General features: G+C 41.2%; 1 protein-coding gene across 1 annotated transcript in view; it reads right to left on the reverse strand.

The window, feature by feature from the left end:
- The window catches only part of OXA1L (OXA1L, mitochondrial inner membrane protein), a gene marked incomplete at its 5' end in the record, with an annotated part of 31,991 nt that overhangs the window by 4,716 nt on the left and 4,148 nt on the right, over window positions 1-23,127 (reverse strand). The window contains 1 exon segment of the mRNA XM_013978229.2: window positions 16,520-16,733. Within this exon segment, the coding sequence (XP_013833683.1) occupies window positions 16,520-16,733 (214 nt within the window).

Here is a 23,127-nt window from a genome sequence, read left to right on the forward strand (position 1 = left end):
TCCTAGCTTGGGAACCTCCATCTGCCACAGGTGTGGCCCTAAGAAGCGAGAAAAAAACAAAAAACAAAAAACAAACAAAAACCCCAAAACAAAAAACCACATAAACACACTCCTCAAAACCCATACACTTGTAGAACGATTTACACAGAACATCTACTGAACTCTGGCAGGAGACCCGAGACCTCCAAAAAGGGCAAGAAACCCTCCAGAGCAAAAAGGGGTGGTGGGGTGGGGGTAGAAAAGAAAAAAAAAAAGAGAAAACAGGAATTAACATGGGACCATCACTCCTGAGAGGGAGCTGTGAAAGGAGAAAGAGCTAGGACAGACAGGGAACCTCAAAGTCTCGGAGAAAAAGCTTAAAGTGCAGCACCGGGACTGAGGAGGGCAAAGCCAAGAGAGATGCACAGACCACTGATACCACTGCTTGGGACACCACAACACAAAGGTGGGGGCTGGATGCTGAGACTTGGGTCAGTTCCAGGGAGAGGACTAGGGTTGGCTCTCCCTGAAAGGGCTGGGAAGTGGAGCATCACAGCAGAGTGAGTACAAGAGGAGTCCTGGGCCTGAAGGAGAAGCAAGGCACCACTGTTGGGAGGAGTGAGAGAAGGAGGGGCAGGACCACCATAAGAACATCTTTCTCTGGGCATCTGTGGGTTCTTGGGCAGTGGGGCACCTCTTGTATGGACAGCCATCTCAGACTCCAGAGGTGGGGGTGGTTCATCACCACTACTGTGTCCCATGAAGAGGTACCACCTGTGGCCCCAGTCACCTGCCAAGGAGGGCACTGCAACCAAGTACCACCCATTGCCCTCACTCCCCTGGGAACACACATGCCCTGCCTCACTGCTGTCAAAGGCTCTGGGAGCTGTCTCTACCTCCTTGAGCATCCCTGCCACTGCCCAGGGCCATGGCAACCAGGAGCAGCCTTTGCCCTCACCTCCCTGCAGGTCCTCACCACTGTCAAAGGCCCAGCAACAAGGCATTGGCTAGAGGCCCTGCCTATTGCCCTCATCTGGAAGCACACACAGGCTGTACACTGGCATACCCCCAATCAAGGGGATAACAGCTTGTACATATCGAAGAAAGTGACAGCAAGCATCCAAACCAAAGAAAGCCCTCATACCAAAATACAAACCAAAAAAACAGTAAGCCCTCACAAACTATCCAAGAGCACTCTATATATAAATAACCCTCTAAGACTATAGTAGATAACTGTTTTCCTTAAACTCAGAATAAGAAAACTATAAGCAAAATGAGCACAGGACCCATTCCCAGCTAAAAGGAGAATTTCCCTGAAGGAAGAAACGATGAAAGAGGCCTCTGCAGTCTAACAGACACGGTGTTCAAAAAGTAGGTAATGAAAATACTGAAGAAGGAGTTCCTGTTGTGGCTCAGTGGTAATGAACCCAACTAGTATCCATGAGGATGTGGGTTTGATCCCTGGCCTGGCTCAGCAGGTTAAGGATCTGGCATTGCTGTGGCTGTGGTGTGGGCAGGAAGCTGTAGCTCCAATTTGACCCCTAGCCTGGGAACCTCCATATGCCGCGGGTGCGGCCCTAAACAGCAAAAAGAAACAAATGAAAATATTGCATGACTTAAGAGCAGGTATGAACAGTAATGCAGATTACTTTAGAAAGGAACTAGAAAATATAAGGAGCCAAGAAAAATGAGAAAATTCATTTTCAGAGACACAAGCTGAGCTAAAGGCACTGAAGAGCAGACTGAATAATGCAGAAGAATGAATAAGTGACTTGGAAGATAGTATAATGGAAATCACCCAATCAGGACAGCAGACAGAAAACCAAATGAAAAAACATAAAAGCAATATAAGAGATCTATAGGATAATATAATTATCTACATATAATTGGGATTCCAGAAGGAGAAGAAAAAGAAAAGGGGATTGAAAATACATTTGAAGAAATTATGGCTGAAAACTTTCCGTACCTGGGAGTTCCCGTCATGGTGTAATGGAAATGAATCCGACTAGGAACTATGAGGTTGTGGGTTGGATCCCTGGCTTCACTCAGTGGGTTAAGTATCTAGCGTTGCCATGAGTTGTGGTATAGGCCGCAGATGTGGCTCAGATCCTGCGTTGCTGTGGTGTAGGCTGACAGCTGCAGCTCTGATTGGACCCCTAGCTTGGGAACCTCCATATGCCGCAAGTGCAGCCGTAAAAAGCAAAAAGAAAGAAAGGAAAACGTCCCACATCTAAAAGAAACAGATTTCAAGATACAGAAAGCACAGAAGGCCCCAAACAGGTTGAACCCAAACAGACATACAACAAGATATATTATAAGGCTATCAGCTGATTTCTCTACAGAAACACTACAGGGCAGAAGAGAGTGACAAGATATATTCAACATGCTGGAAGGGAAAAATGTGCAGCCTAGATAGAAAACTCTACCCAGCAACATTATCAAAAATAAAGAAGTTCTCCAATAAACGAAAACTAACTAAAAGAATACAACAATACTAAACCCATACTAAAAGAAATACTGAAAGGTCTCCTCTAAATAGGAAAGAAGAAAGAAGATACAGGATGGAAGATATTTCAATTGGAAAGTAATTACTTAAATAAGCCAGGATACAACTCCAAAAGGAAAAAAAAAAAACTATTTGTAAAAGCAACACTAGGCATCCTCATTGTGGCTCAGTGGTAACAAATCTATTATCCATGAGGATGCAGGTTTGATCCCTGGCCTTGCTCAGTGGGTTAAAGATCCAGCATTGCCATGAGCTGTGGTGTAGGTCACATATACAGTTCGGATGCTTCTTTGCTGTGGCTGTGGCATACGCTGGCAGCTGCAGCTCCAATTTCACCCCTACACTGGGAACCTCCATATGCTGTGGGTACGGCCCTTAAAAAAAAAAAAGTGACAATAAACACAAGGAAAAACCAAAGGATAAAGATGAAGATGTAAAAAAGAACATCCAAAGAATGTATTTGAGCCTATATGACTATCACGCTAAAGCAAGCAGATATAGGAAGGGGTTAACATACTTGAAAAACAGGGCAACCACACATACAAAAAAAGGAACACAGGAGAAACAGAATCAACCGGAAAGCAAAGTTGAAAATGGCAATAAATATGTATTTATCAATAATCACCTTAAATGTCAACAGACTGAATACTCCAATCAAGACAGAGTGGCAGATTGGATAAAAAAAAACAAGAGCCTAAAATATTCTGCCAACAAGAGACTCACCTTAGGGCCAAGGAAAAGTGAAATGAACGAAAATGAACGGCTGGTAAAGATATTTCATGCGAATGGAAATGACAGGAAAGTGGGAGTTGCAATATTGACATCAGACAAAATAGACTTTAAAACAAAGGCCACAGGAGTTCCTGCTTCGGCTCAGCAAGTGAAGAATATGACTGGTATCCATGGGGATATGGGCTCAATCCCTGGCCTCAATCAGTGGGTCAAGGATCTGGCATTGCTGTAAGCTGCAGCTCCAATTTGACCCCTAGCCTGGGAACTTCAATATCCCACAGGTACGGCTACAAAATTAAAAAAAAAAAAAAAATTTAGAAAAGGACGAACAAACAAAACCTAAAGTCAGCAGAAAAAAGGAAATCATAAAGATGAGAGGGGAAATTTCTCAGAGATGGGATTAAGATGGTGGACTAGAAGGACCAGAGCTCACCTCTCATAAAAGCAACGAAATCACAACCAACTGCTGAACCACCTTCAACCAAACAGACTGCAAACTATTAAAAAAAGATATCCTACTCCAGAAGATGAAGAGGAGGCCACATCAAGACAGCAGGGGGACTATTACATGATACAAACCTGCTGGGTGGGTGGACAGACAAGAAAGTAACTATATCAGAGACTCCCCTATGTGAGTGAGAGTTCCGAGCCCCATGTCAGGTCCCCACACCTGGGGATCTGGCATTGGGAGAAGGGGCCTCCAGAGCACTTGGCATTAAGGGCCAGTGGGGCTTGTGTGCAGGAGCTCCATGGGACTAGGGGAAATGGAGACTCCATTCTTAGAAGGTAAACACAGGCTTTCATGTGCACTGGGTCCCAGGGCAAAGCAGTCTCCACAGGAATCTGGGTCAGACCTGACTAAGGTTCTTGGAGGATCTCTTGGGAAAACAAGGGGTGACTGTAGCTTGCTGTGGGGGAAGGACATTGGAAGCAAAAGTCTTGGGAATAATCGTCAGTGTGTGTTCCTCTAGAGGTGACCATTTTGGAAATACCTGGCTCCACCCATCAGGGCTGAGAGGCCCCAGGACAAACAATAATCCAGGTGGGATCGCAGCCCGCCCCCCCATAGCTGTCTCTAATCCCACGCAGAGACAAGGCCCCACCCACCAGAGAGATAAGAATCAGCTCCACCTACCAGTTGGCAGGCACCAGCCCCTTCCATCAGGAAGCCTGCAAGAAGCCCCCACACCAACTTCAGGCATAAGGGGGACACAGACACCATAAGTAAGAGAGGCTACAATTCTGTTGTCTGCAAAAAGGAGACCACATGAAAAATCTATACAAAATGAAAAGGCAGAGAACTATGACTCAGATAAGGGAGGAAGGAAAAAACTCCCAAAAAACAGCTAAGTGATCTGGAGATTATCAGCGTTATCAGACTTTAGACTGATGACGCTGAAGATGAGGCAAGACATTGGAAATAAACTGGAGGCAAAGACTGATAATTTATAGCAAACATTGAGCAAAAATATACAAGATTTAAAACTTAAGCAAGCAGACATGAAAAATATAATAACTGAAATAAAAATTCATTAGAAGCAGCCAACAGCAGAATTACAGGAGGCAGAAGAACGAATAAGCAAGGTGGAGGACAGATTAGTGGAAATCATTGACGTGGAACAAAAAAGAGAAAAAAGACTGATAAGAAATGAATACAGTCTAAGAGAACTCTGGGAAAATGTTAAAGGCACCAACATCTGTATTACAGGGGTGCCAGAAGGAGGAGAGAGAGAGAAAGGGCCAAAGAAAACATTTGTCAAAGAAAACATATATATCATAACCGAAAACTTCCCTATATGGGAAAGGAATCACTCAAATCCAGGAAGCACAATGAGTACCATATCAAATAAACCAAAGAAGGAACAGCTTGAGACATGTATTAATCAAACTGACCAAAATTAAAGACAATCTTTTTTTTCTTTTTAGGGCTGTAACCATGGCATCTGGAGATTCCCAGGCTAGAAGCTGTAGCCACTGGCCTACACCACCACCACAGCAACGTAGGATCCAAGCTGAGTCTGTAACCTACACCACAGCTCACGGCAACACCAGATCCTTAACCCACTGAGCAAGGCCAGGGATTGAACCAGCAACCTCATGGTTACTAGTTGGGTTCGTTTCCGTTGTGCCAAAAAGGGAATTCCACAAAGAGAAAATATTGAAAGCAGTTAGGAAAAAGAAACAAACATCCAAGGGAACCCTGATAAGGTTATCGGCAGATTTTTTCAGCAGAAACTCTGCAGGCCAGTAGGGAGCAGTACAATATACTTAAAGCAAGGAAAAAACCTCCAACCAAGATTACTCTACTCAGCAAGGCTCTCGTTCAGATTTGATGGAGAAATCAAAAGCTTTACAGACAAGCAAAAGCTAAGAGAATTCAGCATCATTAAACCAGCCTAAAAACAAATACTAAAGGAACTTCTCTAGGTGGAAAAGGCCACCACTAGAAACAAACAAAAATATTACAATGACAAAGTTCACCTCAGTAAAGGCATATATATAGTAAAGGTAAGAAATCATCCACACACAAATATACTACCAAAATCAGAAATTGTGAGGAGGGTACAAATGCAGGATACTGGAGGTGCACCTGCAATTTTGAGACCAACAACTAAAACAATCTTGTATATATAAAGACTCCTGTATCAAAACTTGAGGGTAACAGCAAACCAAAAATCTAGAATAGATACACACACAAATAAGAAACAGCAATCCAGGAGTTCCTGTCATGGCACACTGGAAACAAATCCGACTAGGAATCATGAGGTTGTGGTTTGATCTCTGGCCTCACTCAGGGCTGTGGTATGGGTTGCAGACCTGGGAACCTCCATATGCCATGAATGCGGCCCTAAAAAGAAAAAAAGAAAAAAAAAACAAAAACCAAAAACCCCAAAAGCCAAAAAACCAAAATAGGCAATCCAAAAACAACATTAAAGCTAGTCATCAAACCACAAGCGAAGAGGAGTTCCCACTGTGGCTCAGCAGGAAACGAACCTGACTAGGATCCATGAGAATGCAGGTTCAATCCCTGGTTCCCCTCAGTGGGTTATGGATCTGGTGTTGCTGTGAGCTGTGGTGTAGGTCAGAGACATGGCTTGGATCTGGTGTTGCTGTGGCTGTGGTGTACGCTGGTAGCTGTAGTTCCGATCTGACCCCTAGCCTGGGAACCTCTATGTGCCGAGAGTGTGGCCCTAAGAAGACCAACCAATCAACAAACAAAAACAAAAGAAAACAGAAGAAAAAGGACCAACAAAAACAAGTCCAAAAACAAGTCTTATTGCCATTCTTATTAAAATGGCAATAAGAACATACATATCAATAATTACCTTAAATGCAAATGGATCAAATGCCCCAAGCAAAAGACATAAACTGGCTGAATGGATATAAAAACAAGACACATATATACATATATAGGCAGTCTTCAAGAACCCACTTCAGTTCTAGGGACACATACAAATTGAAAGTGAAAGGATGGAAGAAAATATTCCATGCAAATGGGAATTGAAAGGTGGAGTAATACTACTCATATTAGACAAAATAGACCTTAAAATAAGGAATATTATAAGAAGGACATTACATAATGATCAAAGGATCAATCCAAGAAGAAGATATAACAATTGTAAATATATATGCACCCAGCATAGCATCACCTCAAATATAAGGCAACTGTAACAAACTTAAAAGTAGAAATCGACAATAACACAAGAATGGGGGACTTTAACACCCCATTGACAGCAATGGACAGATCATCCTGACAGAAAATTAACAAGGAAACACAGGCCTTAAACGATGCATCAGACCTCATGGACTTAATAGATATTCTATAGAACATTCCATCCAAAAGCAGCAGGATACACATTCTTCTCAAGTGCACATGGAACATTCTCTAGGATTGATTACATTCTGAGCTACCAATCAAGCCTCAGTAAATTTAAGAAAATTGAAATCATATCAAGCAACTTTTCTGACCACAATGCAATATGACTGGAAATCAAAAAGAAAAAAACTGCAAAAAACACAAACACATGGAGACTAAACAACATGCTACTAAACAACTAAAGGATCACTGAAGAAATCAAAAAGGAAATTAAAAAATATCTAGAAGCAAATGACAATAAAGACAACAACTCAAAACGTATGGGATGCAGCAAAAGCAGTTCTAAGAGAGAAGTTTACAGCAAAACAAGCCTACCTTAGGAAACAAGAAAAAGCTCAAACAAACAACCTAACTTTACATCTAAAGCAACTAGGGAGAGACGAACAGACAAGACCTAAAGTTAGCAGAAGGAAAGAAATCATAAAGATTAGAAAAGAAGTAAGTGAAATAGAAATAAGAAAACCATAGAAAAGAGCAATGAAACTAAAAGATGGAACTTTGACAAGATCAACAAAATTGATAAACCCTTAGCCAGACTCATCAAGGAAAAAAAAGGACTCAAATCAATAAAATTAGAAATGAAAACAGAGAAGTTACAATGGACATCCCAGAAATATAAAGGATCATGAGAGACTACTACAAGCAACTATATGCTAACAATACAGACAACCTAGAAGAAATGGACAAATTCTTAGAAATGTACAATCTTCCAAGATTAAATCAAGACAAAATAGAAAAGATGAACAGACCAATCACAAGTACTGAAATTGAAACACTTCCAACAAACAAAAGTCCAGGACCAGATGGCTTCATAGGTGAGTTCTATCAAACATTTAGAGAAGAGCTAACACCTATCCCTCTGAAACTATTTCAAAAAATTTCAGAGGAAGGAACACTCCCAAACTCATTTTATGAGGCCATTATCATTCTGATACCAAAATCAGACAAAGATACCACAAAAAAAGGAAAATTACAGGCCAATATTACTGATGAACATAGATGCAAAAATCCTCAACAAAATACTAGCAAACTGAATCCAACAATACATTAAAAGGACTGTACACCATGATCAAGTGGGATTATCCCGGGAATGCAAGGATTCTTTAATACTGCAAATCAATCAGTGTGATGCACCACATTAACAAACTGAAAAACAAAAACCATATGATCCTTTCAATAGATGAAGAAAAAGCTTTTGACAAAATCCAACACCCATTTCTGATTAAAGACCCTCCAGAAAGTGGGCATAGAGAGAAACTATCTCAACACAATAAAGGCTATATATGACAAACCCACAACTAACATCATTCTCAACAGTGAAAAGTTGAAAGATTTTCCGCTAAGATCAGTAAAAAGTCAAGGATGTCTGCTCTCTAGTTACTCTACCACGACTATTTAACATAGTTTTGGAAGTCCAAGCCATGGCAATCAGAGAAGAAAAAGAAATAAAATAAATCCAAACTGGAGAGGAAGAAGTAAAACCATCACTGTTTGCAGATGACATGATACTAAGAAAATCCTAAAGACATTACCAGAAGACTGTTAGAGCTCATCAATGAATTTGGTAAAGTTGCAGGATACAAAATTAATACACAGAAATTGACTGCATTTCTATACACTAACAACAAAAGCTCAGAAAGAGAAATTAGGGAAACAATTCCAATTTATCACTGTATCAAAAAGAATAAAATACATAGGAATAAACCTACCTAAAGAGACAAAAGACCTGGAGTTCCCTTTGTGGTGCAGCAGAAAAGAAACCAACTAGGAACCAGGAGGCTGCAGGTTCAATCCCTGGCCTCGCTCAGTGGGTTATGGATCTGGTATGCCATGAGCTGTGGTATAGGTTGCAGATGTGGCTCAGATCCTGCATAGCTGTGGCTGTGGTACAGGTCAGCAGCTGTAGTTCTGATTTGACCTCTAGCCTGGGAACCTCCATGTGCCATGGGTGTAGCCCTAAAAACCAAAAAAAAAAAAAAAAAAAAAAAAGGGAGAGACAAAAGACTTGTACTCTGAAAACTATAAGACACTGATAATCGAGGATGACACCAACAGATGGAAAGACATACCATGCTCTTGGATTGGAATAATCAATATTGTTAAAATGACTATACTACCCAAGGCAATCTACAGATTCAATGCAATTCCTATCAAATTACAAAGGACATTTTTTCTTTTTTTTTTTTTTTTTTTTTTTTATTAAATTTTATTTTCCCACTGTACAGCAAGGGGGTCAGGTTATCCTTACATGTATACATTACAATTACAGTTTTTCCCCCACCATTTCTTCTGTTGCAACATGAGTATCTAGACATAGTACAAAGGACATTTTTTCATAGAACTAGACAAAATATTTTAAAGTTTGTTTTGAAGCACAAAAGACCTGGAAGAGCCAAGCCATCCTGAGGAAAAAAAAAGGAGCTAGAGCAATCAGGCTCCCTGACTTTGGACTATATTACAATGCCACAGTCATCAAAACTCCATCATACTGACACAAAACAGAAATACAAATCAGTGGAACAGGATAGAAAGCTCAGAATTAAACCCACACACCTACAGTCAACTAATCTACAACCAAGGAAGCAAGAATATACAATTGAGAAAAGACAGTCCCTTCCATAAGCAGTGCTGGGAAAACTAGACAGATACATGTAAAAGAATGAAATTAGAACACTACCTAACACAGTACACAAAAATTAACTCAAAATGGATTAAAGACCTAAATATAAAGAACAGATAGTATAAAACTTAGAGGAAAACATAGGCTGAACACTCTCTGACATAAACCACAGCAGTATCTTCTCAGATCCACCCCCTACAGTAATGACAATAAAAACAAAAATAAACAAATGGAACCTAATTAAACTTAAAAGTTTTCACACAGGAAAGGAAACCCTAAACAAAACGAAAAGACAACCCACAGAATAGGAGAAAATATTTGCAAAAGAAGCCACTGACAAAGGAGTAATCACCCAAATTTATAAATACCTCCCACAGCTCAATACCAAGAAAAACAAAAAATCCCATTGAAAAATGGGCAGCAGATCTAAATAGACAATTCTGCAAAAAGACATACAGATGGTCAAAAAACACATGAAAAGATGTTCAACATCACTAATTATTAGAGAAATGCAAATCAAAACAAGGTACCACCCAGAATGGCCATCATCAAAAAGTCTACAAATAATAAATGCTGGAGAGGGTGTGGGAGGGAATGTAAACTGGTGCAACCACTATAGAAAACAGCAAGGAGGAGTTCCCGTCCTGGCGCAGTGGTTAACGAATCCGACTGGGAACCACGGGGTTGCGGGTTTGGTCCCTGCCCTTGCTCAGTGGGTCGACGATCCAGCGTTGCCATGAGCTGTGGTGTAGGTTGCAGACGCGGCTCGGATCCCGCGTTGCTATGGCTCTGGCGTAGGCAAGTGGCTACAGCTCCGATTTGACCCCTAGCCTGGGAACCTCCATATGCTGCAGGAGCGGCCGAAAGAAACAGCAAAAAGACAAAAAAAAAAAAAAAAAAAAAAAAAAAAGAAAACAGCAAGGAGATTCCTCAAAAACAAAACAAAACTCATCTATCCAGAGAAAACCATGACTTGAAAAGATATATGTACTCCAATATTCACTGCAGCACTATTTACAAAGGCCAAGACATGGAAACAACCTAAATGTTGACTGACAGAGGAGTGGATAAAGATGTGGTACATATATGCAATGGACTATCACTCAGCTATAAAAAGGAATGAAATAATGGCATTTGTAGCAACATGGATGGACCTTAAAAATTATCATGTGGGGAGTTCCCGTCGTGGCGCAGTGGTTAACAAATCCGACTAGGAACCATGAGGCTGCGGGTTTGATCCCTGCCCTTGCTCAGTGGGTTAACGATCCGGCGTTGCCGTGAGCTGTGGTGTAGGTTGCAGACTCGGCTCAGATCCCGCGTTGCTGTGGCTCTTGCGTAGGCTGGTGGCTACGGCTCCGACTGGACCCCTAGCCTGGGAACCTCCATATGCCGCTGGAGCGGCGCAAGAAATAGCAAAAAAAAAAAAAAAAAAAAAAAAAAAAATATCATGTGGAACCTAAAAAAAGGATACAATGAACTTCTTTGCAGAACAGATAATGACTCACAGAATTTGAAAAACTAATGGTTTCCAAAGGAGACAGGTGTGTGTGGGGCGGTGGGGGGATGGGCTGGGGGTTTGGGATGGAAATGCTATAAAACTGGGTTGTGATGACTGCTGTACAAGTATAAATGTAGTAAAATTCACTAAAAAAAAAAAAAAAAAAAAAGAAAAAAATAAAACCGAGAGCTGGTTCTGTGTATTTTTTTCTCCCCTTGGGTGTTTTGTTTTTATTTTTGCTTTTTAGGGCTGCACATGCAGCACATGGAAGTTCCCGGGCTAGGGGTCAGATCAGAACTACAGCTGCCTGCCTATGCCACAGCCATAGCAATGTGGGATCCAAGTCGCATCTGTGACCACCACAACAGCTAATGGCAATGCTGGATCCCTGACCCAATGAGTGAGGTCAGAGACTGAACCCACAACTTCATGGATACTAGTCATTTCTACTGAGCCACAATGGGAATTCCCAAGAGCTGGTTCTTTGAAAGGGTAAACAAAATCGACAAACCTCTGGCCAGACTCACCAAGAAAGAACCTAACCAAATAACAAAGAAATGAAAAAAGAGAAATCTCAACAGACACTGCAGAAATATGAAAAACCGTAAGAGAATACTATGAACAATTATATACCAACAAATTTGACAACATAGAAGAAATGGACAACTTTCTAGAGACATACAGCCCACCAAAACTGAATCAAGAAGAAACAGATCATTTGAACAGACGAATCACTAGAAATGAAATTGAATATGTAATAAAAACACTCCCTACTGGAGTTCCCGTTGTGGCGCAGTGGTTAATGAATCTGACTAGAAACCATGAGGCTGTGGGTTCGATCCTGGCCTTGCTCAGTGGGTTAGGGATCCGGCGTTGCCGTGAGCTGTGGTGTAGATAGCAGATGTGGCTCAGATCCTGTGTTGCTGTGGCTCTGGTACAGGTCGGCAGCAGCAGCTCCAATTAGACCCCTAGCCTGGAAAACCTCCATAAGCCGTGGGAAGTGGCCCTAGAAAGGGCAAAAAGACAAAAAAAAAAAAAAAAAAAAAAAAAAAAACTCCCTACAAACAAAAGTCCAGGACCAGATGGCTTCACAGGCAAATTCTACCAAATAAAGAATACCCATCCTTCTTAAACTTTTCCAAATGGTTGAAGAAGAAATGCTCCTGAAAACATTCTATGAAGCCACCCTCACCCTAGGACCAAACTCAAACAAAGATACTACCAAAAATGGAGTTCCCGTCATGGTGCAGTGGTTAATGAATCTGACTAGGAACCATGAGGTTGCGGGTTTGATCCCTGGCCTTGCTCAGTGGGTTAAGGATCTGGCGTTGCCATGGGCTTCGGTGTAGGTTGCAGACACGGCTCGGATCCCACGTTGCTATGGCTCTGGCATAGGCCGGTGGCTACAGCTCCCATTAGACCCCTAGCCTGGGAACCTCCGTATGCCGCAGGAAGCGGCCCTAGAAAAGGCAAAAAGACAAAAAAAAAAAAGATACTACCAAAAATGAAAATTTTGGCCAATACCTTTGATGACTATAGACACAAAAATTCTCAACAAAATTTTGGCCAACTGAATCCAACATATAAAAAAGGTCATGCATCATGACCAAATGGGATTCATCCCAAGTTCACAAGGATGGTTCAACATACTCAAATCAGTATCATACACCGCATGAACAAAAGTAAAGTCAAAAACCAGATGATCACCTTAAAAGATGCAGAAAAAGCATCTGACAAATCCAACATTTCATGGTAAAAACTTTTACCAAAGTTGGTATTGAGGGAACAAATCTTAACATAATAAAAGCCATTTATGAGAAACCCACAGCCAATATAATACTCAATGGAGAAAAGCTGAAAGCATTCCCGCTAAAATCTGGTACATGACAACGATACCCACTCTCACCACTTTTATTCAACACAGTATTGGAAGTCCTAGCCACAGCAATTGAAAGAAATAAAAGGTATCTAAACTGGAAGAGAAGAGGTAAACTGTTGCTATGTGCAGATGATACAATATATATAGAAAACCCTTAAGGACTCCATACAAAAACTACTCTAACTGATCAACAAATTCAGCAAAGCAGCAGGATACAAGACTATCATTCAGAAATCAGTTGCATTTCTGTATACTAACAATGAAATATTAGAAAAGGAATATAAAAAAACAGTACCCTTTAAAATTGTACCCCAGGAGTTCCTGTTGTGGCTGAGCAGGTTAAGATTCCAACTAGTATCCATGAGGATGCGAGTTTGATCCCTGGTCTTCCTCAGTGGGTTAAAGGATCTGGTGTTGCCTTGAGCTGCAGTTTAGGTTGCAGATGCAGCTCATATTTGTCATTGCCGTGGTGCAGGTGGATAGCTGCAGCTCCAACTCAGTCCCTAGCCTGGGAATTTCCATATGCTGGAGATGCGGCCCTAAAAAGACCAAAAAAAAAAAAAATTACCCCCCCCGCCCCAAGATGAAATAACTAGGAATAAAATTGACCAAGGAGATCAAAGACTTACACACTGAGAACTATAAAACATTAATCAAGGAAATTAAAGAGGATTCAAAGCAATGCAAAGATAGCCCATGCTCCTGGGTGGGAAGAATTAATATTAATATCATTAAAATTGTCACACTACACAAAGTGATCTACAGATTTAATGAGATCCCTATCAAAATTACTCATGAGGAGTTCCCGTCGTGGCGCAGTGGTTAATGAATCCGACTAGGAACCATGAGGTTGCGGGTTCGGTCCCTGCCCTTGCTCAGTGGGTTAACGATCCGGCGTTGTCGTGAGCTGTGGTGTAGTTTGCAGACGCGGCTCGGATCCCAAGTTGCTGTGGCTCTGGCGTAGGCTGGTGGCTATAGCTCCGATTAGACCCCTAGCCTGGGAACCTCCATATGCTGCGGGAGCGGCCCAAGAAATAGCAAAAAAGACAAAAAAAAAAAAAACCCAAAACCAAAAACAAAATTACTCATGACATTTTTCACAGAACTAGAACAAACAATCCAAAAATTTATATAGAAGACCCAGAATTGACAAAGCAATCCTGAGGGGAAAAAAAACAAGCATGAGGCATAACTCCTCCAGACCTCAGACAATATTACAAAGCTACAGTAATTAAGACAGTGTGGTACTGGCACAAAAAGAGACATACATACCAATGGAACAGAGAGCCCAGAAATAAACCCAACACCTATGGTCAATTAATCTTTGACAAAGGAGGCAACAATATTAAATGGGAAAAGACAGTCTCTTCAGCAAGTGGTGCCGGCAAAACTTAACAGCTGCACATAAACCAGTGAAACTAGAACAGGCCCTCACACCATGCACAAAAATAAACTCAAAATGGTTTGAAGACTTAAACATAAGACACCATAAAACTCCTAGAAGAGAACAAATGCAAAACATTCTGACATCAACCATACAAATATTTTCTTAGGACAGTCTCCCAAGGCAATAAAAACAAAAATAAATCAATGGGATCTAATCAAACATACAAGATTTTGCATAGCTAAGGAAACCATAAAAAAAGGGAAAAAACCTACAGAATGGGAGAAAATAGTTGCAAATGATGCAAATGACAAATCTCCAAAACAGACGAACTTATACAACTCAACAGCAAGAAAAATGAACAACTCAATTGAAAAATGGGCAGAAAACCTAACAGACATTTCTCCAAAGATGATACATGGATGGCCAGTAGGCAAAGAAAAAATGCTCCACGGAGTTCCCATTGTGGCTCAGTGGTTAATGAATCCGACTAGGAACCATGAGGTTGAGGGTTCAATCCCTGGCCTTGCTCAGTGGGTTAAGGATCCAGCGTTGCTGTGGTTGTGGTGCAGGCCAGCAGCTACAGCTCTGACTGGAACCCCTAGCCTGGGAACCTCCATATGCTGCGGACAAAAAAGACAAAAAGAAAAAATGCTCCATATCACTAATTATTAGAGAGATGCAAATCAAAGGTACAATGCAATCCCACCTCACACAGGTCAAGATGGCTATCATAAATAAGTCTACAAATAACAAATGCGAGAGGGTGTGGAGAAAAGGGAATCTTCCAGCACTGTTGATGGGAATGTAAACTGGTAAAACCACTATGGAAAACACTATGGAGGTTCCTCAGAAAACTAAATGTAGAACTACCATATGATCTGGTAATCCCACTCTTAGGCACATATATGGACAAAACTTTCATTCAAAAATATACACACACCCCTATGTTCATTGCAGCACTACTCACAATAGCCAAGACATGGAAACAACCTAAACATCCAATGACAGATGAATGAAGAGGATATGGTACATATACACAATGGACTGCTACTCGGCCACAGAAAAGAACAAAATAATGCCATTTGCCGCAACATGGATAGAACTAGTGACTCATACTAAGTAAGGCAGAAAGAGAAAGATAAATACCACATGATGTCACTTATACATGGAATCTAAAATATGGCACAAATGAACCTATCTACAGAACAGAAACATTCTCACAGACAAGGAGAACAACAGACTTACGGTTGCTGAGGGGGAGGGAGAGGGAGTGGAATGGACTGGGAGTTTGGGGTTAGTAGATGCAAACTATTACATTTAGAATGGATAAGCAATGAGGTCCTTCTATATAGCACAGGGAACTGTATCTAGTTACTTATGATAGAAAATGAGAGATGATAATGCGAGAAAAAGAATGTATATATATGTATGACTACATCACTGAAGTATAGCAGAAATTGACAGAACATTATAAATCAACTATACTAAAAAAAAAAAAAAAAAAAAAAAAAAAAAAAGAAATGAATGAGGAGAAATTTCCCCCAAGAAATACATGGTATGCTTGAGCAAGTTTATATGTCCAGCGTGGCGCAGTAAAGAGGGAGAAGCTGAAGACAAAGGGGAATAGAAAGGATGATCACTGATGCAATCTATTTGAAAAAGCAGAATTTAAGCATAATTTTAGTGTACAAGAGGAGCAATATGTCTTCCAATTTTAAGTGCCTGACCTGACCTTCTGTTCTTCTCAACCAAGCAGCTTCATCACTAATGAAGTCCCCTTACTTGAAACCTAGTCTAACATCCAAATACCTACACTTCTTAAATCTCAGATGATCAAGTGGTTTTATAATGCCCTTAAGGAAATATAGGCAGAGTGTATCTAAGTATCATGAGTCCCTAGCCATCATTTGAATCATTTTCTTTTCTGATCCCTAAACTTCTGTTAACTATTTCCTCAACCCACTCACAGAACTGATATCTTTAAAACTCTATTCGTAAGTCCCCATTTCCTCTACCCTTGTACAGGATATATTCTCCTTACATGTAGCAATGGCCCCCCACCAAGGCAGGCCTAGGTTAACGTGCATAAATTCCAGTAAGTTCTGGATCAGTCCCACTGGCGTGTATGACCCCAAACCAAGTTCACTGAAGCTCTGTTCTGCAGCAGCTTGGACTATATCTGCAGTTTCTCCAGAAGCCACCTCAGGTACTGCTGTGGGTGGGGGAGTTGCAGGAGTAACTGGAGGAGCCTGAACCTGTACCGGGGAAGAAGAAAAAAAAAAAAAAAAAAAAAAAAAAAGCCGCATGAGATCTTCATAGGGAGAACACATAGAAATCTAGGTTCCCCTATGATAACGAATAATGGGGTACTTTTTGACTTTCTACTTATCATTCTCCCAGAAAACACTGTCCAGATACTTCCAAGTTTAAAATGGACATTTCATTTTCTCCTTTAGGCAGGAAGATAATTTACTCAGAGTAAGATTTCATGACTCGGAGCTCCCATTGTGGCACATCGGAAACAAATCTGACTAGGAACCATGAGTCTTCAGGTTCCATCCCTGGCCTCGATCAGCGGGTTGAGGATCCGGGGTTGCTGTGATGAGGCTGGGATCCTGTGTTGCTGTGGGTGTGCTATAGGCCGGCAGCTAGAGCTCTGATTCCACCTCTAGCTTGGGAACCTCCATATGCTGTGGGTGTGGCCCTAAAAAGAAAAAAAAAAAAAGATTTAATGACTCTCCTTCATGTTGTCAAGTTATTTCTTCTTTCAGTGTTTTCCAAACTTCAGTCATCTGAATATCACGGGCATAATTTTGCATATATTGAAATGTTATATTTATAATTCTTCTTTAAACAATTCGGTTTTAAGTTCAAAATATCTATTCAGTCTCATCCTGAGAAATATTAACGTCCATGAAATCAGGGACCACATATATAAAATTATAAAGTGTGTCTAGGGGACACAGCAGGGAGTTCCTGCTGTGGTGCAACAGAATTGGAAGTGTCCTGGGAGCATTAGGATAGGTTTGATTCCTGGCCAGGCACAGTGGGTTAAGGATCAGGTATTGCTGTAACTGTGGCTCGGAATTTCAAATGCTGCAGGGAGGCCAAAACAGAAACAGAAAAAAAAAAGTGGGTAACCTAAAAGTTGAGAATTGTTTTTTTTATCTGGGTCATTACTGAGGATTTAAGCCCAAGAAATAGCCTCTCATCTCTGAGGGGCTGTTCCAAAGAGGAAAGGAAGGAATCAGGATATATAGTTCTTGTGGAAAAAACCCCAGGTGGTCAAGTACCAAGAGATTACTGTTAATTAAATAAAAACCAGATGTCTCAATTTAATGAGTTAAGTGCTTTTCTTTTCTTTTTCTTTTTTTGCTTTTTAGAGCCAAATGTGAGACATATGGATGTTCCCAGGATAGGGATTGAATTGGTGCTGAAGCTCCTGGCCTACGCCACAGCCACAGCAATGCAGTAACTGAGCCATGTCTGTGACCTACACCACAGATCATGGCAACGCCAGATCCTTAACCCCACTGATCTAGGCCAGGGATCGAACCCAAGTCCTCATGGATATTAGTCGGGTTTGTAAACTGCTGAGCCACACTGGTAACTCCTGAATCCAGTGCTTTTCTGTGTACAGAAAGATGCAAGAGTCTGAGTTTACTGAAATTACTTCTTCTTCTTGCCTTCTTCCCACGGCATATGGAGGTTCCCAGGCCAGGGGTCTAATCGGAGCTGCAGCCACCTGCCTACACCAGAGCCACAGCTACGCCAGATCCGAATCATATCTGCAACCTACACCACAGCCCACTGCAACGCCAGATCCTCAACCCACTGAGTGAGGTCAGGGATCGAACCCAGCAACCTCATCGTTCCTAGCTGGATTCGCTAACCACTGCACCACGACGGGAACTCCCCTGAAATTATTACTTCTTTGATACAAAGCCTAACTATCTAGAGCCAGTATCATGCATTTCTCCATACTGAATCTCCTCAGGGTGCACCATGGGGGGTGGGGAGAGGGTTGCAGCAGCTGATGGCTTGACTACCCTAACATCCTGTTTACTGATACGCAGGTGATATTCTTTGTCTTTAGTACCTTCTTCCTGGTTATAAATTTGACCTGGTTATAATTTTGACTTGGGAGAGATTTCATGACCAATTCTGTCCCATGGCGCCAGGAATTATCATTCCTAAATCAGACAAAAGATTCTGTTGATAGGCCGCTCAATGTGCCAATTTTTTGATTAGGCCTTGTTGATAATCAAAAATTCTCTTGATTGCCTGTCTTATGTGGACAAAAAATGTCCAGCTGTATCAGTAAACAAAGGATAGCCACCAAGCCATCAGCCACTCCCAATGATACACCCTGAGTGGATTAAAGATAGAGAAAAACAGGACACTCCTAAATAAAGTTCGTATCAAAGGAATGATTTTAGGAGTTCCTGCTGTGGTGCAGTGGGTTAATGATCTGGCTTATCTCTGTGGCAGTGCCGGTTTGATCCCTTGCCCAGTGGAGTAGGTAAAGGATCCACTGTTGCTGCAGCTGTGGTGTAGGTTGCAGATGCGGCTCAAATTTGACCCCTGGCCTGGGAACTTCCATATGCTGTGGGTATGGCTGAAAAAGAGTAAAGAAGAAAAAAAAAAGAAAAGAAAAAAGGAATGACTTCAATGAGCCCAGATTCTTACATCATTCTGCACATAGAAAAGTGCTAAACTCATTAGCTTGAGCTATTTAACTCTAATAATCTTCTGATGTTTTGAATACCTGGTTTTCTTGCAAAACTCCCATATAACCTGGTTCCTCCTTTATTTGTTTTTGGAGTTAAGTCCTTCAGAGCTTAGAGGCTGTCTTTGGGGTTCAAGCCCTTAGCAAGTCTGCTGAATAAAACGTAATTCTCAATTTTTAGGTTGTGCTTTTTTGTTGTTATAAACAATCTTGGTGACGATGAATGGATCCTAAGCAGACCTCTCTCCTTCACCTCAACTCTACGAGGATCCAGAGCCTGGTAGCAGCAGAGGCCTCTGGGCCCTGCCTCCCTCCTTGGAGAGTCCAGAAGAATTTGGGTGAGTCTCTTCTGATTCTTGGTAGATGATCCTGAGTTTTATTTGTCAGTGTCTAATAGGTACCTGGCTCCCCAGATGAAAGATACTAGGAGTTGCTCAGTTGAGACACTGACAGGTCTGGACTGGGTGATTACGTTAAGAGGCTGCCTTAACATCTCTGCCTGCAACTAACACTTTCACCAGGTCTACATATGTACAAACTTTACAAGTATCTACTTAATTGGGAATTAAAGGAAATCTTGTCCTGAAAATGGCCAATATGGGGCTCTTTTATTGTGTAGGCCAGTAAGTCAGAGAAGGCTAGCTTGATAAAACATCTTTTCAGGAGTTGTTCAAGTGGTGCAGATGTCTTTCTTTTATTGTACCTAGGTTTACTCAAGGTCATTAAGTTCATGTTATTTCTATTGTGGAATTTGTCAACAAGAAAAAAATTAACCTGATGTGATGTTTTCTTAAGTTATAAAATAAAGGTAAATGAGCTAAGAGTGTTCAGGTGAATTCCTTACGAATAATTATGTTTTGGGTATGTCTGCCTGAAATAGTTTATCCAGATTTTTGTACATCAGAGTTTTGCAAAATTAAAATGATGAGAGTCTACTGAATATCCAAGTTATTTCAAATAAGAAAATACTGAAACATTAACTACTAAACAAATTTAACTACTTTTGTCTTCTTACAAGAGGAAAACTAAAGATATTTGGGGCTTATTAGACCCCCAAATATCAATGTTTTGTCCCACATTAAGAAATCTAAAAAAATACTATGAAAAGGTGTATATTTCTAAAGGTTATAGAATATTCCTAAATTTGTTAACCAGGAAATACAGGTATAACAAATTGTTCACAATCACTTGCTTCTTTTTTTCTTTTTGTCTTTTTAGGGTTGCACCCCAAAGCATATGGAGGTTCCCATGCCAAGGGTAGAACTGGAGCTGTAGCCACTGGTCTACACCATAGCCATGCCAGATCTGAGCCACATTATCTGACCTACACTGCAGCTCACAGCAACACCGGATCCTTAACCCACTGAGTGACGACAGGGATTGAACCTGCATCCTCATGGATGCTAGTCAGATTTGTTTTCATTGAGCCATGACAGAACTCCCAAAATAACAAATTCTAACTCAAGTTATTTTGATCTCCAGCTAACTCTGGGATGCTTCAAAGAAACCCTGAGGCATCTCAGAGAGAAATATTAAACTAATTTAGGCTTATCTGGTATTAAATTACTTGACAAAGACTGTCAAGTGAATGTAGAAAAGCCTTAGGTTATATTGTATGTGTAAATGTGACTGATATAAGTACTTCAAAATTTACATGGAATTCCTAAAAAGTCTGATATATCCTGGTATAATGTTATCAGTCATAATTATAGTTATCTTAAAATGGTGTATGTTGGAGTTCCCGTCGTGGTGCAACGGAAACGAATCTGACCAGGAACCAGGTTTGAGGTTCCATCCCTGGCCTCGCTCACTGGGTTAGAGATCCAGCATTGCTCCATTTGGACCTCTAGCCTGGGAACCTCCATATTTTGTGAGCGCAGCCCTAAAAAGGGGGGGGGGGGAAGAAGTTGTATGTCAAAGAAATATCCAAGTTTCTTGTCAATTACATTGCAATCCGATCTTTACCCATGCCCTTGTCTTAAAATGACTCCACTGGTTTGAATTACCCCCCCCTTCCCTCTTTGGTTTCAAATTTTACCTGACTGAGCTAATTAATTAGGTTCAGGTATTTGTGGGCAATAGTTACATTTCTGATTTGGAGAGATGTGCAAGACAAAGGGCGCTTGCTTTTTTAATTCCCCAAAGAACTGGTAGGTCACCTAAAAGATACTGAAAGACTGATTTGCCCAACTATATTTTAACTTTTTTTTTATATCACTGAGAAGTTTTCCAACTAAACTGAAGATCACGAGTTCTACATTCTAGAACTTTAGGGTTCAATAAAAGTTTGTACAAGGCATTCAATAAAGGCCCTCTTTCTGAGTGCACCAGTTAGACCAGAGCCAAGTCTCTATTTTTAAATTAGCCCCTGAACATTAGATCCCAGTTTTTACTTTATATAGTGTGCGCTCTGGTAACCCTATAGGTTTCCTTCAGCATGCTTAACTAATATTGTCTGAGGGGCAGGTTTAAATGCGGCCCCCCCCTTTTGCTGCACCTGCCATATGTGGAGGGTCCCAGGTCAAGGATCAAACCCTCGCCACAGCAGCAACTTGCAGTGTTTCAGAAGAGAACTCCTGCCCTGTCTTAAAATTACAGGCAGGGGGTACATTCTCCAGTGAGACATGTCTAATAATAAAATTAGGCAAAAGAGATGTAACCATCTTACATAAAGCTCATTTAAATATACCAATTTTTATAAACTTTTATTTCAATTCTATCAACTTCTATACCTTTTAGTTTCCATTAGGATCCCATCAACGAGCCTTGGTCTTTTTTTTTTTTTTTCCTTAAACATAGCTGCACCCACGGCATATGGAAGTTCCCAGGCCAGGGATCAAACCCAAGCCTCTGCAGTCACCAAAGCTGCTGCAATTGGATTCTTAACCCACTGTGCCACAGCACGAATTCTGACAAGATTTGGTCTAAAATGAGTCCAGAAACCTTCCTTTTTATCCTGATCATTTAATCTATTTTTGTATAAAAGGCTCTGGGGTCCCCAGTGAGAGGCTGAACCAAGGACTCAGGCTTTTTAATTTTAAGAGCTGCAGCTGGGGCATATGGAAGTTTCCAGGTTAGGAGTTGAATTGCAGCTGTGGGCCTAAGCCACAACTACGCCAGATCCGAGCTATTTCTGGGATCTACACTGCAGCTCACAGCAAAGCTGGATCCTTATCCCACTGAGCAGGGCCACGGACTGAACCTGCAACTTCATGGACACTAGTCAGGTTTGTTACCTCTGAGACACAAGGGGAACTCTTTGTGTTAGTCTTTCTTTTAATTTGATCAATTGGCCTAACTGTAGCCCCAAGCAACTGCTGGTCAGGTACCTTAGTGTCATATTCTCCCAGACTTTTAAAAAAAAAAAAAGGAGTTCCCATCATTGTGGTGCAGTGGAAACGAATCCAACTAGTAACCATGAGGTTGTGGGTTCGATCCCTGGCCTTGCTCAGTGGGTTAAGGATCTGGTGTGGCTGTGGTGTAGGGTGGCAGCTACAGCTCCTATTGGACCCCTAGCCTGGGAACCTCCATATGCCGCGGGTGTGGCCCTAAAAAGACAAAACAAACAAACAAAAACCCAAAAACAAAACCAAAAAACAAAAACCTGGGGTAAATAGAGTGGACTTGTTTGGAGCTTTTCAGTGTTGGGGACCAACGGCCAGGGGGTGGGGGTCGGGGGGGTTGTCTCTGTGGTCTATCCAACCTTAGTATTCTGTTAAAATCTTTTGTTTTAATCTCATTAACATCTGCTTTATTTATCTCATTTCTTTCTTTCTTTCTTTTTTTTTCCCCATTGCAGTTCCTGGGCCAGGGACTGAACCCACACCATAGCAGTGACCTGAGCCACAGTAGTGACAAATGACAATGCCAGATCCTTAACAGCTAGGCCAGCAGAGAATTCCTCATTTCCTAATGACCAC

This window comes from Sus scrofa, chromosome 7 (genome assembly GCF_000003025.6).
Source record: "Sus scrofa isolate TJ Tabasco breed Duroc chromosome 7, Sscrofa11.1, whole genome shotgun sequence".
NCBI classification, from domain to species: Eukaryota; Metazoa; Chordata; class Mammalia; order Artiodactyla; family Suidae; genus Sus; species Sus scrofa.